Raw genomic sequence first — 19,417 nt, 5'->3', positions numbered from 1 at the left:
GGGCCTGGACAGCTTGCAATCGTTGAGGGAACGATGAATTCAAAATTGTATTAAGACATTTTACAGGACAATGTCAGGGTAGCGCACCGCTACCTTAAGCTTAATAGAAGTTGGACGATGCAACAAGACAATGATCAGAAACACAAGTGCAAATTAAGAACAGATTGGTTTAAAAAGAAGAAAATTCGTGTTTTGGAATGGCCAAGACAGAGTCCAGACCATAACCCAATTGAGATGTTGTGGCATGACCTTATGAGGACTGTTCATGCAAGGTAGTCCAGAAATAATGATGAACTGCAACAGTTTTGTATGGAAAAATGGTCTAAAATTCCACCTCGCGTTGGGCGACTCTGATCAGCAGCTACAGGAAATGTTTGGTGGAGGTTATTGCTGCTAAATTTTACCAGTCATTAAATACAAGGATTCACATAGTTTTTCCAGCCTGGACTGTGAGTGATTGAAGTAAAGAATGTGTTCAATAAAGACATGAAAAGTGCAACTGTTTGCGTGTTACTAGTTTAGGTGGATTGTGTTTGTCTATTATTGTGACTTGGATGAAGATCAGACCACATTTTATGAGTAACTAATTCAGAAAAGTAGGTAATTGCAATAGGCTGACAAACCTTTCTTCCAACTGTATATCAGAAGTCCATCCAATGTGACTAAATTTATCATTACGGGAAGGATAAAATCTTGGCTGGAGAGATTCAGACAAAGAATAGGGTGAAATGGGCATGGTCTTCAATGTTACCAACATATTCAAGAACTGTGGAGAGGAATGGCAAGTTGAAAGTGGGAAAAAGGTCAGTAAAAATGTTTTCTTTCATTTCAGCTCTCTATCGTAATTAATCATGATTTTGATGATGGACATAACAGACCCATTCCATTGTTTTGAGCATGGAAATCATGATGACTGGGAGCGCTGTGTTCCTAAGTATTATTGAAGATACAAATCTGCAGGATTATTGTGAGAAATTGGGCCAATAGCAAGATAACTGGGACTTGTTTCTATGCAGCAGTTACTGTGGAAAAACAGTAAAACAGATTACGTCAAAAATTCAGAGTGACATTAAAAAATATGATAAAAATAAAGAAATAAAAGCTGGAGTAGACTATTCAGTCCCTCCATCTGATCTTGTACCTCAATGCTACTTTCCAGTACTAACTTCAGAATTACTGTCAAAAATCGTATTCTTATCTGTATGAATACACTTAGTGACCTAGTCTCCACAAACTCAGGAAGAAGTGCTGAGTTTCACTTTCTTCTTTATTTTAACTTCACATCAAATCCTTTCTCCACTTTACTCATTCTAAAACCCTACAAAAGTACTAACAAGATTGTATCCAGCTTTAATCAACAGTTCTTACTCTAGATTTGCATGGGTAAAACCTAAGAAGAAAACACCTGCATTTGAAATCTGAGGGACAGCAGATTTACTTGCAATACATCGCAACATCTGTTAGCTCTAAAAACATTTTCAGCATTGCCAATATCTGTTCCATCTGTTAGCACCTGTTTAAGGACATGTTACTTGCTGGATTCAGCAAATTAGCACACCGATCAGGTAATGCTTTGGAATGCTAAATACGACATTAGTTGCAATATGGAAGCTGAGGTGAAAAACTGTCAAAGTTTATGGCTCTCACTCAATGGCATGGAAAGATATTGACCAGCGATTACGGCAAGATAAAAAGAGACGAGGAGCCCATTACAAAGATTCCACAATGGGCACATTTACAACTGATCCATAAAATAATTTGAAGTAAAGGAGGTTGGGTGTCTTAATGGTGAAAGAACAAAGCTGAAGACGAGTGCTATAACATGAAAATATTCCTCAATTGTCATAACTCATACCTCACATTTCATAGTACTACAGTAAAGGACAAAAAGAATTTTAAACTCACTGCACGTTCCAGTAGTAATCTGGCCCAAAACATGACTGCTGATAAATGAACATCTATTCACATAGAACAATTAACTTATATTTTAATAAATAACCAGACATACCTTTCAAGCCCAAGCCAATGACTGTCACATAATCAGGTCCAGGGCATGCTTCTACTTGGACAAAACTAGCCATCCACATCCTTGCCTCTGTCCATCTGTTGGTGAAATCCTCATTCCAGGCTCTTTCCCAGTTCTGGTGAGAGGGCTCGGAGCTAAAACCCCATCTCTGTTCCCTTCCCAAAGATATTGGCCAATGATGTATCTGTTTGCCTGCCCAAACTTCATGAACAACAGCTCATGAATAAATCTCTTTCCTCTCTCCAATTATCCAAGTTCTGTTCACTATTCTCCTTTGCCTTTGGTAACCAACACTGGACAGTTTAATGTTCTGATTATGCTCTAGACTCTCCATGACCTTGCCAACCCTCATTTAGTAAACTCCTCAACCCCGACACTCCCAGACACAACATACTCTCCATTCCTGGCTTCAGCTTCTTGTCCACCCTACCCTCCTCCTTCCCAGCACTATGAACCATGTCTTCAGCAATGAAGATCCCATTCCCTAAAATTCCCTCGTCATCCCGTTGCATCTCCGCTTTGAGAGTCCCTTAGCATCACTTTACAGTCCTCCTCCTTCCCAGCTCTTGCTTGGTTATCTACTTAATATCTGTTAGGTCAGCTTGTCTTTGGTCCTGTGTCCATTACTTCTTTAAGTTTCATTGATGCACCCACAGAGTTCCTTTACCCTACACTGCTACAGTACAAGTATACGCCATTGTTGGTGCACTTACAAAATAAACGAACTATCCATCTCTTCAAGAAAGGTGACTTTTTAAGCTAGATAATGTATTCACAACATGAAAACAATACTAGATGTGTTAAAATTTTAAAAAAGCATGTGCCACAAATCGGAAATAAAAACAGGAAATGCTGGAAACACACAGATCAGATAGCATCTGTGGAGGGTTTCAGGTCCGAGACCTCACCACCAAAATTGGAAGGAGAGGGAAAACATGTTAGTGCTCGGAAGCACAGGAGGCAAGGAGAGGACGGATAGAACAAAAGGAAATGTCGGACAGGGTATGACCAAATGGGTTAATGTGGCAGTTAGAAGCACAACAGGACACTTTGCCAAGTGCATTAGAACCAGCTATGTCATCCGTCTGAGGTTTTAGCTGTTTCTCTGTAGTCATTAATGTAGCCTGACCTGTTAGCTGTCCCATAAACTTGATATTAGCAACATTTTACATAAAAAATACGTGTAAAGTCCTCCTCCACATTTGCCATGTGGCTTTCTCTTCTCAGAAATTGGACTCAAAGCATGAAGGCACATAAACATTGTTTAGTTTCTGTCCTATTTTCTAATTTCCCTTGATAATTCCTCCTGCCTTAAAGTATCAGACTTTAATTTCTGTTGATCCTGTAATTTTTACGCAATATTTTACAGTCTGAATTTATTTCTGCTAGCCTACACTTGCTTCTATTTTCCCTTTCCTTATAACATTTGGCTTTTTTTGGGCTGAATTCGGAAAAGTTCCTAATCCGTCAGCTGACTATTTTTTGACAACAATCTAAAATCATTTAATCTCATGCTACCTTTAACACCTCTTGATAACCATAGCAGTCCAACAAGTGTTTCAGATACAACCCTCAGACATGCTGTTTTAACCTCCCCAAAACTGGAATGGGAGAGATGCAAATAAAAGACAGCGCCAGCGAATAACAATTCCTTGGGCGACATCTTCCAGATAGCAAATCTCTCCAATTATTTCACTTTTTCCACACCTTCTGCTTGTTCTTTTTGTCTTGTTTGTGTTAGGGGAAGTGTTGGAGCCTGCGATGTACAGCTTGGAAGTCGATGAAAGGATGATGGATGCTATGCTGTGTCCGGAGAGCAGCCTCGTGGAAAAGACCAGATATGAGATGGGGGGATCATGAATGACTCCAGCTCGAAGTCACGAGGAAGACTGAATAATCGAGGCGAACATGGAGGGTGTTAGTAATCGCTCCTAGTGGGGGACACTGGGGAGAAGATAGTCAGCAGCCGGATCAGTGTACTCGGACCTGCGTCAGCAGTCACTCTTTACGGAAGGACCGAGTTCGTGCGGCTACTCTCCTTGTACGCAGACGAAAAGATGCTTCCAACAATCTGAGAGTTGTGTGATTGTTGGACTATACGTTATATTGGCTTCCTTCAAATTTTTGGTGTTTTCTTTCCTGTGGCAGATTGGCCGGTGGGTAACCTGTTAAAGTTTTGTGTGTAAGAGGGGAGGTTGGGGGTTTTGATGCTACAGTCACTGTTCTTTTCTGCGGGTGAGGAGGGTCAGGGATTGTTATTGTCACTGTTTTTCTGTGGGGGAGGGGGAGTTGATGTCTTTTCCTTCATCAACTCCATGGTCTATCTGTATTTCGTGGCTATATGGAGAAGAAAAATATCAGAGTTGTATTGTACATACATACTTTGACAAAAAAAATGAACCTTTGAGGGATGGTTGAGGTTTTAGCTCGAGAGTCTGAATCAGGAACAAGAGTATAGAAGGGCGATAGCCATGTAAAGGATTGAAAGGGAGGAGCAAAGCATTGGCTGATAGACAATGGGTGGAACTAGGGGAGGAAGAGGAATGATGGACAGATGAAACCAGGTGGGGGAGGGGTCCAGTTGAAAGACTGTTGGGGGAGGGTGGTGGATGATGGGTACAAACAGATAAGGGGAGCCAGAGATTAGGTGGTGATAGGAAGTGGAACCAGAGAAGGAAGGAATGGTGGGCAGATAAAACCAGTTGGGGCAGGAGAGGGGCGGACCCACTAGGATAAGTGTGTGAGTGATCAGTTGTTGAAATAATGTGGGTTGGGGGAAAGAAACTGTGCTAACATTAGGCTGGGGGAAGGGGAGTGTTGGTTTAAAAAGGGAAGAAGGTATAAGAGAACTTGAGCGAATCTGAAGGGAGAGACAACAATCAGTGTGAGTTGAAATACTGGAATCTGATCTGCAGCTCTCCTGAATTTGTTGGCCTAGAATTTTAACACAAAAGTATTTTTGCAGCTTTATGGCGTTGGAGTTTGCTCGGGAATGCAATGAAGTCACAGCAGGTATCTTTTGGAAGAAATTTAATTCACTGGCGGCCTCTACTGTCAGCAGGTAGAAATTGAAACATTATGCTCCCTTTATAGCAGACAACCTATCACTGATTGGACATTTGAGAACCAGCCCATGTTTTCCAAATAAACACTGGACCCTGATTGGTGTGGTGCACCTCCTCAAGTTTAATAGTCCCTCCAGCTAGAATATGTGAATTACTTCTTATTGGGAAATTAGGCAATGATCCAGAAATATTTTGCAGCTTCCAAAAAGTGTTGATTCAATAATAGTTTTGGGAGTGACTTGTTATATTGTCAAAACTACTGACCCAGTCAGCACCCTGATAATTAACCCATGGTCCATCTCAAAGCTAATTATTTTCAGCCCATTTCAATAATGGATACTTGTAACCTCGTACTGTATTTTGTCACAATTCAACTAGAGAGATCATTAAACTTCCACTCTAGGGAAATCACCTTATTCCCTCTTCATATCAGTGTTTCACCATGCTCCACCGCCCAATCCCATTCTTCTCCGGAGGTTTTTCTTTTGCTCCCAATAACTGCAGATAAAGCTATCAAAACCAAGCTGCATCTCAGCAAAGTCTGCTTCAGAATAAAACTGCTTTTATCCTTCACAGAATAACCTGATAAAAAAAGCCAGTAAAAGACAAATACAACACCATTACACATTTACAATCTCAGCCTTTCCCAACAGTAAATAACTTTGTCAACAATCGATGCACCTTGTTTTCTTAGGACTGATTTATTGCCGCTTTCAAGTCCATTTTGATACAAAGGTGAAATATTTCCCTTTTTAAATAAATGATAAGTTGAGCTGAAGAGATACCAGAGAATGGATATTGGCAACCGAGAGCCCTGTTAGCACAGACTAGATTATTTTCTTCCATGAACTGAGCAGCTTGTTGATTTATATGCAACAGACTCAAGTGAGCACTTCCACCAATCAATAGTGATTTATTCCACCAGATGCGCCTTCAGTTAACTGATGTGTACAGTGGAAAGAGGCTTCCAACTCTCAAACACCCCAGCCCTCACCTACATCAATACCATGGATCAAAATGCCATTATGAATTGCCAGTTTACAGATGTTCATAGGCAGTGTAAATTTCTAGGAACACACTTGTCATGAGATCTCAAAAAAAACAATTCCTTTATGTTGCAGAGACGCATGAAAAGCACTCAGAGGTATTTTTCTGAACAAGTTAAGCAGTGTTCACTTAAAGCTATGAAAATATTGCACATATCGCTCCTTCCTACTTCATATGAATAATTAACTTATTGGGATTCAATATATGAATTTTTACTATAAAACTACCGACTCTTTGGGCACAGCCTCAAACTAGCAAGCTGCTTTTTTCAAAAATCATGTCAAGCAGTGCCTCACTTACCTATCTGCTTCTGAGACAAGGACCATCTCGTTTCTCAAGGCACTGGAAAATAGCACAAAAGCATCTTTGCAAAACCGCAAATCCAGTGAAAGCATAATGGAACCAATGTCAGACCCCTGCTTCAGATCCACCTCCGCAGCAGGGCAGTCATAATTCCCATCAGTTGGTTCCATGTGGCAGGTCCAGTTCAATACTCCTGAAAAAGCCACTCAGGAGTTCTGTTGTGGGAAGAAATTATTAAGGCAAAAAGCAAACAAGCATATGTTTGTAGCTTCTTTGAAGGAGTGCAAGTTCCCCAGTGACCTCTTGCCCATGTCTACTCAAAGTTTCAGGCTGGCATTGAGAATTTCAAGGCTGTGCATTGGGAGCACACAGAAGCCTTGTTTAAGAGGTGGAAAGAGCACCCAACAACCTGCCTCGACAGCCACTTCCTGCTCCATATTCGAGTCTGTGGTTCCCACAAGGTCTTCATGAGCCACTTCAGAACATCAGAATCAGAGTGGAAGCAAGTCACCCTTGATCCTGAAGTATTGCCTGAGAAGAAAACTCTGTGCAAAGGAATACACTGTACAAACACTCCTCTAATACATTTCGTTCTGCTTTTGCAATTTGCAAAATTGCATTCATCAACATATTTACCATAAATGTATCCTTTTTGTAAATCAAGGAATGGGTAAACTTCCTAAAGCACTTGTCAGCCAACTTACTTTGAAACGCAGTGCCTTAGGAAATGTAGCAGTCAATTTGCATACAGCTCACCACGTAGTATTAATTATGGTTATATCTGGGGATAACCGGAAAGTAAAACAAAACAGCAGATGCTGGATAAGTGAAATATATTCAAAGAATGCTGGAACTACCCAGCAGGTTAAGTGGCATCCATGGAGAAAGAAACAGGGAACATATTTTAGGTAATTTTACACAAGAACGGATAACAAAAATCAATGGGTGAATTCTTTTGTCCCCCTGATATGCCAAAGGTGAAAAACTAATGCCCTAATTTCTGGCAGTGGACAGCATAAGCAGATGGAGAGGGGAAGGGAAACAACGTTCTGCTTTGATGCAATTTAATGCCATCTTTTGTTCCAAACCCTGAGGACAAACAGGGTTTCTACTTAACATACCTGTCACAGGATGGCTTCTCTCACAGAACTACACTCCATCAGTGTTGCGGGGAAATGCCAGCCTGTACTTTTCTGCTGAAGACTCTAGCATGAGACTTCAACTTGAAACCTTCAGACTTCGACAGCAGAGCTACCAACTGACTCGCAGCTGTCACTTGTTTGACGTGCACATCGTGGCAACCAACAGATTCTCAGTTATTTCTAACATTCTCCTAAATAGTACTTCTGTCAGTATGTGAAGCCTATGTCACTCACTTTTAAATCTCCATCATTATTCACAATCCCAGAAAAGAATATCAGTTAAGCTAGTACCCTTGACCATGAATCTTATCCACATAACGGGAATTATGTGCTTAACTTAATTAATTCCAGTTAAATTTCACTCATACTTTGGAGTAACAACACAAAAGGCAATCAAACTGGCAATCAAAATACAAGCAACATACATCAAAGTTGCTGGTGAACGCAGCAGGCCAAGCAGCATCTATAGGAAGAGGTGCAGTCGACGTTTCAGGCCGAGACCCTTCGTCAGGACTAACTGAAGGAAGAGTGAGTAAGGGATTTGAAAGCTAGAGGGGGAGGGGGAGATGCAAAATGATAGGAGAAGACAGGAGGGAGAGGGATGGAGCCAAGAGCTGGACAGGTGATAGGCAAAAGGGGATACGAGAGGATCATGGGACAGGAAGTCCGGGAAGAAAGACGGGGGGGGTGGTGACCCAGAGGATGGGCAAGAGGTATATTCAGAGGGACAGAGGGAGAAAAAGGAGAGTGAGAGAAAGAATGTGTGCATAAAAATGAGTAACAGATGGGGTACGAGGGGGAGGTGGGGCCTTAGCGGAAGTTAGAGAAGTCGATGTTCATGCCATCAGGTTGGAGGCTACCCAGACGGAATATAAGGTGTTGTTCCTCCAACCTGAGTGTGGCTTCATCTTTACAGTAGAGGAGGCCGTGGATAGACATGTCAGAATGGGAATGGGATGTGGAATTAAACTGTGTGGCCACTGGGAGATCCTGCTTTCTCTGGCGGACAGAGCGTAGATGTTCAGCAAAGCGGTCTCCCAGTCTGCGTCGGGTCTCACCAATATATAAAAGGCCACATCGGGAGCACCGGACGCAGTATATCACCCCAGTCGACTCACAGGTGAAGTGATGCCTCACCTGGAAGGACTGTTTGGGGCCCTGAATGGTGGTAAAGGAGGAAGTGTAAGGGCATGTGTAGCACTTGTTCTGCTTACACGGATAAGTGTCAGGAGGGAGATCAGTGGGGAGGGATGGGGGGACGAATGGACAAGGGAGTTGTGTAGGGAGCGATCCCTGCGGAATGCAGAGAGAGGGGGGGAGGGAAAGATGTGCTTAGTGGTGGGATCCCTTTGGAGGTGGCGGAAGTTACGGAGAATAATATGTTGGACCCGGAGGCTGGTGGGGTGGTAGGTGAGGACCAAGGGAACCCTATTCCTAGTGGGGTGGTGGGAGGATGGAGTGAGAGCAGATGTATGTGAAATGGGGGAGATGCGTTTAAGAGCAGAGTTGATAGTGGAGGAAGGGAAGCCCCTTTCTTTAAAAAAGGAAGACATCTCCCTCGTCCTAGAATGAAAAGCCTCATCCTGAGAGCAGATGTGGCAGAGACGGAGGAATTGCGAGAAGGGGATGGCGTTTTTGCAAGAGACAGGGTGAGAAGAGGAATAGTCCAGATAGCTCTGAGAGTCAGTAGGCTTATAGTAGACATCAGTGGATAAGCTGTCTCCAGAGACAGAGACAGAAAGGTCTAGAAAGGGGAGGGAGGTGTCGGAAATGGACCAGGTAAACTTGAGGGCAGGGTGAAAGTTGGAGGCAAAGTTAATAAAGTCAACGAGTTCTGCATGCGTGCAGGAAGCAGCGCCAATGCAGTCATCGATGTAGCGAAGGAAAAGTGGGGGACAGATACCAGAATAGGCACGGAACATAGATTGTTCCACAAACCCAACAAAAAGGCAGGCATAGCTAGGACCCATACGGGTGCCCATAGCTACACCTTTAGTTTGGAGGAAATGGGAGGAGCCAAAGGAGAAATTATTAAGAGTAAGGACTAATTCCACTAGACGGAGCAGAGTGGTGGTAGAGGGGAACTGATTAGGTCTGGAATCCAAAAAGAAGCGTAGAGCTTTGAGACCTTCCTGATGGGGGATGGAAGTATATAAGGACTGGACATCCATGGTGAAAATAAAGCGGTGGGGGCCAGGGAACTTAAAATCATCGAAAAGTTTAAGAGCGTGAGAAGTGCCACGAACATAGGCCGGAAGGGATTGAACAAGGGGTGATAAAACAGTGTCGAGGTATGCAGAAACGAGTTCGGTGGGGCAGGAGCAAGCTGAGACAATAGGTCGGCCAGGACAGGCAGGTTTGTGGATCTTGGGTAGGAGGTAGAAACGGGAAGTGCGGGGTGTGGGAACTATAAGGTTGGTAGCAGTGGATGAGAGATCCCCTGAGCGGATAAAGTCGTTGATAGTGTGGGAGACAATGGCCTGGTGCTCCTTGGTGGGGTCACGATCGAGGGGTAAATAAGAGGAGGTATCCGCGAGTTGTCGCTGCGCCTCGGCAAGGTAGAGGTCAGTACGCCAGACTACAACAGCACCCCCCTTATCAGCGGGTTTAATAATAAGGTTAGGATTGGTGCGGAGGGAGTGGAGAGCAGAGCGTTCCGAAGGAGTGAGGTTGGAATGGGGACAAGGTGCGGTGAAGTCGAGACGCTTGATGTCCCGTCAGCAGTTAGCAATAAAGAGATCCAGAGCAGGCAGAAGACCAGAGCGGGGTGTCCATGAAGAAGAGGAGGGTTGAAGACGGGAGAAGGGGTCATCGGTGGGGGTGGAAGAGTCCTTGCCGAAGAAGTAGGCTCGGAGACGGATACGGCGGAAGAAAAGTTCCAAATACAAGTTTGGGTTTTTTTTGAAAGCTTAATCAAAAATGGTGCAAGTGAATTTTGCTTTAAAACTTGGCAATCAATACAAATTTTGATTTACATGGGGGGGGGTGGCAGTGTCAACAAATTGCAAACTGTGACAATCCTTTTATATTAATACTCAGTCATACCACAAAATTATGATAAAAGGAGTGCTGAGCTGCAGGTCAGTAGATGAATGTGTAAATCAAAGCTTACTATTCTGAAACTATATCTCCGGTGCAATTATTCCTCTTACTCAGTGCTTTCAATCACCCAAGTTTTATGGTGTAAAACACTCAAACATGAGAAACATAGAAAATCTACAGCTCAATCCAGGCCCTTCGGCCCACAAAGCTGTGCTGAACATGTCCTTACCTTAGAAATTACCTAGGGTTACCCATAGCCCTCTATTTTTCTAAGCTCCATGTACCTATCCAGGAGTCTCTTAAAAGACCCTATCGTATCCATCTCCACCACCATCGCCGGCAGCCTATTCCACGCACTCACCATTCTAAATACATTTGCTCCTGTTTCTTTCTGAACTCCCCTCATTCCCAAAGCAAAGTCACCTTATTTGAGAGGTTTACCAGTTGCTCTTTCTTGCTGATTCTCACTGAACAACTGCCACACAAGTTAAAGTTAATAATTCTTTCTTCTCAAGCCTTGACTGCATTTTGTTGAAATCTGTCTTCATCTCCATTCAACACAAACAAATTATTTCCATCCTTGTGAACGATCACCCCCACATCCAGCCTTTCCTTCCCCTCCCAAGTCCATATACATGATCACATTCAAGTTACCACACTTCTTTGTGTCCACGGTTGTCAACAGCAAGTTCCTTCACTGTCACCTTGGTGAGTGAGAGCACCTTGTTCCTGTCCTTCTGCAATTATAGCCCAAGAATGGTCCATGACTGGTGCTCATCCCACCCTTTAACAAGGTATGCTTAGTTATGGGAAAACAGTGTAAACATTCATTCTTTGGGATCTCAGATGCTTGAAACATAGACAAGATACTCTTGGGAATTTCAGGCAAATTAATTATCAAAGGCAAAAGCCTGCAGACTATGTTCACTGGAGAGACACATGGGAAGAGAAAAACATTAATAACAACCCTACTTGCCATATTATTTAGCTGTTGAAATGGAACTACCAGATTAAATTGACTAATTTAAATTTCATGCCTTCTCTTGACATGTCTGTCAAAACTGGATTACATGTTACGATCATGCTTCTTGGTAAAATAATCAGCTTGGTTGGTTAAATAAATAATCGGAAAAATGCTTAATGCTTTCAGAAATTAAGTTAGTATTGACTCAGGCTGCTTACTGTTAGTCACCCTATCTTGACTGCCTCATCATGCTCCCAGTATCACCATCCAGAAATCCTCAAGTGGTTTTGTGCTCTCTAACCCCAATTATTCCATACTTGTGTCAAATCCCAGGATCATTTCCATAACAAGTATCCCTAATCTAACTGAAAAATGCCACATCTTTTTTGCTATTCAACTGTGTGTTCAGGACTTTAAAAAATGCATTTTCAGGAAGCAGATGGAGGTGCAGAATAATGATTATGTGAGAATTTTGCAGAACTTAGACAGAACTATGCTGTTCGATCTTTAAGGCAAAGGTAAGCATTAATTTTCTATACCAAGAGAATCAAGCCGCAAACGTCATTAATCTTGTCAAAATAATGTGCAACTAATGTACATCATTATTGCTTTCCTGATATTTCAAGTTCAAGTTTAATTTTAATTGTCATTCATACGTGAATATCCATGAATTAAGCCAAACAAAATGCTATTCTGGGGAGAAGGTATGAAACACAGTACTAACAGTCATACACAGCACACATAGCACATATAAGAGAGCAATAAAATACAGTCCCACAAAAAAATACAGTCCAAGACCCCAGTCTGCAGTTGAACACAATACATCTTGCCTTTTGCCAAGTGAACATCAGCGGACAGCACCGACTTCAACGCCTCCCCCACCCCCGAGTGGCCGCAAACAGGTAACATCGCAGCTTGTAACCTAGCCCTTGCCACGACCTAGACCGTGCAGCTCCCCCACTGTCCACCAATAAACCAGTGTGTCGGACTTGCAGCTTTCCGCATTAACAATATCCAACAGAGCCTCATGATCACAAGAAAAGTGACTCGTTAGACTGCACACTCCTCTGTGCACCGAGTCTGACTCTCCGATGCAAGCAGCACACGATCCACACCAAGTCCAGCTCCTTTAGTTTCTCCACCACCGAGCAACTCATTGAGAGGGTGCATTGGAGGGGTCGTGACTGTCACGTGACAGCATTGCCCATCACCTGGTCAAAGGACACGCCACCTGCCAATCAAGGTTTGACCCCTCCTCACCCATCAATGCACACCTAACCATTGGCCCCTTTAATTAGCCTTGTACTTGGCCTCGGGCAATTGGCCTTTGTAATCAGTTTAAATCTGCTGGCACGGAGCCATTGCTCCCCCACCCCCCCATGAATTACCCAGGCGGGACCCTCCACCCCTGCTGCACTATAAAGGATGCCACGTGTGCTGGACCCTCTCTCTTTGCCATCCGAGGGGTCACCCTGCTTCCCTCCAGGCTGAGAAACGTGGAACAGCGCTGGAGAAATTATTGGTGAGCTGTGCATTGAATGGAGTTGGGAGCGTTGGTTATTGTCCCTAAAAGCAGAGAGCCGTGTCTGCACAGAGTCAAGGGGTGGCGGGTATCGTGTTGACTTTTCCCTTGGTTGTATGTGTGGCTGTGCGTGTACTTTGTTCCCACGCGATTTTCCCACGTTCGTTATTAATTGTCTGTGTGTGTTTTATTGCTGATCCAACTACTGTAAGTTGTGCGCGTGTGCGTGTTGCTATTTTCCCACATTTGTCTTCTGTAAATGAAATCCTTTACACCAAGACTGTGTCCAGAGTCCTTGCCTTTCAGACCTACCGAATCTGTTTCCTCACTTACAACAGAGGGTAGACCTGCAGTACTTTGAGTTCTTAATGTGCAGCAGGATCTTGCGATCATAAAAAAAATACCTTTAAAAAAGACAATACCATCTTTGGTTTATCAACCTACCCTCTGAAATCTTCAACAATATTACTATTGGGTGTCCTCTAGCAGGACAATAAGAAGGGAAGAATTTCTGTGTCTTTGAAAGAGAGAGCAAGAGTAGCTAGGTAGTTAACATGAGCCAATGTGGCATCCAGAAAGCGAACGTGGATAAGGTATACCCTGAAATGTTAAAACTGTTTTTCTTTTCACAAATCAGAAGCTAGCTCAAGTGTGGGACTCCCAGGGAACAACATTGGGAATTATTAACAGGAAACAAGAATAAGGCAGATAGTTGAGTTTGCATTTCTTTACAAACACAGCAAACTTCCTGAAAACATTTGATGGGCGTTTGATGGGCTAGTTTACAGTACATGGGAGAACTTCTAAGACCACTATCGAGAGGGACAAGGTTTTGGAAAAACTGAGACAAATCACCATGTTCCAATGCTCAACACATGAAGGTTTTAAAGTAGTGGCTGCAGAGGTAGTGAAGCTAGTGAGCTCCAAGAAGATACAAGCAGATTAGGAGAACTGGAAATGTGATCCCATGGATCACGGGAGGAAGACAAAAAAAAAAGGCAACAGGAGGCCTTTTGGCTTAGCATCTGTTGTCAGCAAGATGTCGGCCTCTATAATCAAAGAAGCAATAGCTGGTAACTTAGAGAAGCTTAATATAATCAAACCAAGTTAGCATGCTTTTATGAAAGTTAAATCATGATTGATGATCCTGTTAAATGTTTGTTGAGGATGCATCAACAGAGGGAAATCTGTACATAGGTGCACTTTTTTTTAAATTCAGGAAGCATAAGAGGAGGAAGAGTGCAAGATATAAAACAGGTGGGATGACATGTTGTGACGATACCAGCACTCTGCAATTGGATATAGATAGGCTAAGTGAGTGGGTGAAAGCAAACTGCCACAGCACAGAAATAAAACTAGACTAACTTAAAGTTGTGGCTGCAATAAGTCAGAAACAAAATTCTCAGTGACAAGTGATCCATCCAGTCAACTCCTCTTCATCACCACTTGGCACCAAGACTATATTTTATTATATGTAGAAGGCACACTGCAGAAACAAACTCAATTTTGTTCGATAGCATCTCCCAAAATGATGGCATATGCTACCTGGAAGGCAAATGTGTAGGAGTCAAAGCTTTTACTGTTTTACTCATTCTTACTTGGAAATAAATCTCAGATCCTTCACATTCTTTGGTCAAAATACTGGAATAAGCACTGCAACTCCGCACAGTTCATTCCTCAACTTCTTACAGAAAGTTAGGAAAAGGCAGTGAATGTCCCCGGCTGTACCAAGAATTTATGAACGAATTTAAACATTACTGATACTAACCACCCTGCAATAAAACCTGTGCTTTGCATTGTTTTATATTTTGCATACAATCTTTTCTTGGTTCTTGGAATAATTTATCCTCCTCTTGACCTTTTCACCCTCATTGTAAGGCTATAAGATACATTGGCTCATAATCATCCCCCAGTATATGGGCAGTAACTGAAACCAGAGGCTGCTTGCATAGACTTTACACACTGGTTTCCAAAGCTGTCACTTTTGTCTCAGTTTCGTTCCTCTAACAATCTGACAACCTGTATGAAACCTTTGACTGTCGTCTAGTTACTTGTGATGCTTTCAGCTTTATTTCAGGACCTTTACATCATTATACATATGAAGCTCAAAATGACAGTTTCTAATGCTGATGTTGCATAAAAACATTGTGCAGCCAAGAGAACAGGTCAAAATTTCTGACAGAATTTCAGGCCAGCAGTAAATTGACATCAAGAAGAAAAGGCAACTGGAACAGAATTTCAACATGGAGAACTGGAAGATGGTATTTTAAAAATCCCAGATAAAATATCACAACAGTAAAATCTAAGATGACATATATTATCAGGCACTTAACATTTCCTTATACATATTCAATTAGGCCTTTAACTCAATGAGATATCATCATATGTGTAAAATGGAGTAGGATGGAGGGGACTGCCTGATAGAATCATCTTTGCAGTTTGCAGAGATAACCCAGTTGCATATATCATAATTACAACAGTGATCCCCAACCACCGGGCCACAAATCATGTGCTACCAGGCCGAGAGGAAATGATATGATTTGGCGATATGAGTCAGCTACACCTTTCCTCATTCCCTGTCACGCCCACTGTTGATCCATTACGTATGCGAGGTCATTACCCGCACGTCATCCATGTCAGCGCGGGAAGGAGATCAACTCCTCGAGCTTGCAAATGACGGCGGGCTGAAAAGTATGTTTGACAATAATATCTCTGCCAGTATTCTGGATCAAAGTCAAGGCTGAATGTCCTAAGATAGCCACGAAAGCACTGAAAACGTTGCTTCCATATCCAACATTTTTCTGCGAAGCAGAGTTTTCTGCAATGAATGCAACGAAAACTGAATTGCGGAATAGACTGGACATAAGGAACCCCCTTCGAGTATCGCTGTCTCCCACCACCCCTCGATAGGACCGTGTTGTTGCAGGGAAACAAGCCCAGGGCTCCCACTGATTCAGCCATATTGGTCTGTTGCAATGACTTTATATGTTCATATGGGGAAAATACGTGCTGTGTGTTTAATATCCAAACGTTACTTAAAATGTTATGATGCTATTGACTTACTTATATAACCATATAACAATTACAACACGGAAACAGGCGATCTCAGCCCTTCTAGTCCGTGCCGAACGCTACTCTCACCTAGTCCCACCGACCTGCACTCAGCCCATAACCCTCCATTCCTTTCCTGTCCATATACCTATCCAATTTTTCTTTAAATGATAATATTGAACCTGCCTCTACCACTGCTACTGGAAGTTCGTTCAACACTTACTTCAAGCTCCCCTGTCCTCCCCTGATAATTGACTTATTCATGCGAGGAAAATATGCGCTGTGTATTTAATATTAAATTCGTTAGATAAACTCTTTCAGAAACGAAATTGAGTGTATTAGCCACTTATCACCGATATTCCGGTCATGATTAACGCGCCCCCCCCCCCCGGAACAGAATCGCCAAAAACGATTTGCAGGGAAAAAAATTGGCAGGTACATGCGTGCGGACTGGTGCCCGCGCAAGGCTTCATGGTCATTGTAGTCTTTCTCTGGGTAAACACAACGTATTTGACTGCTACTCTTGTCCGTTGGCAACCCTACCCCCCCGCCCCCCCCCCCCCCCAATTGGCCGGTCCACAAAAATTGTCAATATTAAACCGGTCCGCAGTGCAAAAAAGGTTGGGGACCCCTGAATTACAAGACTTACTTCACTTTCTGGATCCAGATGCAGTAGTCTGTGATGTAAAGATCATTGAAGAGGTAAGCAGGGTCACTCTCCCTGAAGATTTTGTGGATGGCCAGCAAACATTTCAAAACAGCAGACTTACCTAATGTAAAAGAGAACCATAATGTTTTAGAAAACCGCAAATACATCTGCTATTTTCATTAACATTTACATAGTACAATGTAACTTGCATCTCAGTCAGTTGTACTATAAAACAATATTCATTACTGAAGCCTAATACAGAAACCCTCAATGGTTTAATAAATGGAAGTCATGGAATGTGTCACACTGACATGAATATGGCAGATGAATGAAAAAGACATTTTGCTTCATCTTCACTGCAAAGGAAAGGTAACATCCCAGAGATAGTTTAAATTGGGAGTTGGGAGGGAGGAACTCAGAAATTTACAATCACAAAGGAAGGAGCACTGAGCAAATTGTTGGAGCTGCAGCTGACAAGTATTCAGATCCTAACCGACTTCATCCTAGGAACTTAAAAGAAATGGCTGGTCGGAAAGTTGTTGCGTTGCTTTTAATTTTCCAAAATTCTCTAGGTTTGGGGCAAGTTCTTTTAAATTCGAAAATAGCAGATGTAGCACCTTTAGTCACAAAAAAGGAATGAAAATGGGGAAGTTAATTAACTTAACATCTGCTTTTAAGAAAATGTGAGAAGCTGTTATCAGACATTATAGCAAAGCGCTTTGATATTCAAAGTAATCATGTAAAATCAATATGGTCTGTGAAAGGAAAACATGACTGACAAATACTAGTTGGAGTCTGTTGAAGTAGTAACTGCTGTGGTTAAGAGGGAGGGAGGGGGCTGGTGAACATTCCACATTAAGATAAAGGCATTTGATACGGTGCTTCAACATTAGTTATAGTGGAAAAGTAAAAGCTTGTTGTGTAGAGAGTGACTATTTTCACAATGTTCATCTGTTTAAAGCAGTTCTGAGGGTTTACCAAACTAGTACTTAGAACACAAACAAGAGAAAATCCGCAGATGCTGGAATTTCAAGCCACACACATCAAAGTTGCTGGTGAACACAGCAGGCCAGGCAGCATCTCTGGGAAGAGGTACTGTCGACGTTTCGGGCTGAGACCCTTTGTCAGGAATAACTGAAAGAAGAGCTAGTAAGAAATTTGAAAGTGGGAGGGGGAGGGGGAGATCCAAAATGATAGAAGACAGGAGGGGGAGGGATGGAGCCAAGAGCTGGACAGTTGATTGGCAAAAGGGATATGAGAGGATAATGGGATGGTCCTTTTTCTCCTTCTGTCCCTCTCACTATATTCCTTGCCCATCCCCTGGGCTTCCCCCCTCCCCCTTTCTTTCTCCCTAGGCTTCCCGTCCCATTATCCTCTCTTATCCCTTTTGCCAATCAATTGTCCAGCTCTTGGCTCCATCCCTCCTCCTCCTGTCTTCTCCTATCATTTTGGATCTCCCCTTCCCTCTCCCATTTCCAAATCTCTTACTAGCTCTTCTTTCAGTTAGTCCTGACGAAGGGTCTCGGCCCGAAACGTCGACTGTACCTCTTCCTAGAGATGCTGCCTGGCCTGCTGCGTTCACCAGCAACTTTTATGTGTGTTGCTTAATACTCAGAACAGTTGAGTTATGAGAAAAGGTTGGACATGCCAGGCTTTTATCTGCTGGAGTTTAGGACGGGGGTGGGGCTTGATTGAAAACACAAACCTGAGGCAATGAAAGTGAGTGTGGAGAAGAAATTTAAAACAAATGATCACCCATTAACAGCAGAGGTTCATAAGTCATTAACTTTTTCTTTATCAGGGGCAGTGAAACCAGTGACTTGAATATTTTTAAGACAGAAGACAGAATTTTAATAACTGAGGGTGAAAAGTTACTGAGAAGACAAGAATGTGGATTTGCAGTTAAATTAGATCGGCTAGGATCTTACTAAATGATGGAAGCCAGGTGGGATATTCTTACACTTAATTCATATATTCTTTGAATCTAAGAATCTTGTAAGTGGAATGAACTGCCATGCACGATGAATTGTGACGTACTATGTACCTGAAAATGTATAAAAGTAATTATATTGGGAAGTAATGAAAGCCATTTGCCGGTCACCTATTTCTTTCAAATTGTTAAATACTTTTATTTTCATGTAATTCAGGCACCTGGTATATTAACTTGCAGCTTTCTTTCCTTGCTGCCTTACTGAAAACTTCATTAACCAGTTAATGAGTTTCATTAGCTCTGACATGTTACCAGTATCTCTGTGCAATTATTGGGCACAGAAAGGAGATGTTGAGGGTCAGATCATAAATCACCATTTCTTAGAGAAAACAAGCTGAAAGTAAACAACTTCAACATAACTCTTCATCATTAAAAGATCACTTCCCAAGGAATAGACTCAAAATTCTCAGCAAATGCATACAAATACATTACATATATTAAGAAGTTATAGTTCTAAAACATCCAAGGTTTATTTTAATCTGGCATGTCCAAAGACTGCATATGAATAAATAGCTAGTGGCTAAACTTTATTCTGATTCTTTACAACTTTCTAGCTTCACATCAGACTCTCTGAAACGTACAAATTCCTGTGTAATATTGAAAGAAACTACCAATC

General features: G+C 42.3%; 1 protein-coding gene across 2 annotated transcripts in view; it reads right to left on the bottom strand.

Moving 5' to 3' along the window:
- Positions 1-19,417, bottom strand: part of shq1 (SHQ1, H/ACA ribonucleoprotein assembly factor) — a 132,469-nt gene that overhangs the window by 29,142 nt on the left and 83,910 nt on the right. For both annotated transcript variants that reach the window (XM_063067904.1, XM_063067903.1), the window contains exon 11: positions 16,812-16,932. In XM_063067904.1, coding sequence (XP_062923974.1) covers positions 16,812-16,932 — 121 coding nt within the window. The remainder of the gene's footprint in view (positions 1-16,811; positions 16,933-19,417) is intronic.

The sequence above is a fragment of the Mobula hypostoma genome, chromosome 15 (assembly GCF_963921235.1).
Source record: "Mobula hypostoma chromosome 15, sMobHyp1.1, whole genome shotgun sequence".
In the NCBI taxonomy this organism is placed as follows: Eukaryota; Metazoa; Chordata; class Chondrichthyes; order Myliobatiformes; family Myliobatidae; genus Mobula; species Mobula hypostoma.
This window is presented reverse-complemented; position numbering and strand designations above follow the sequence as displayed.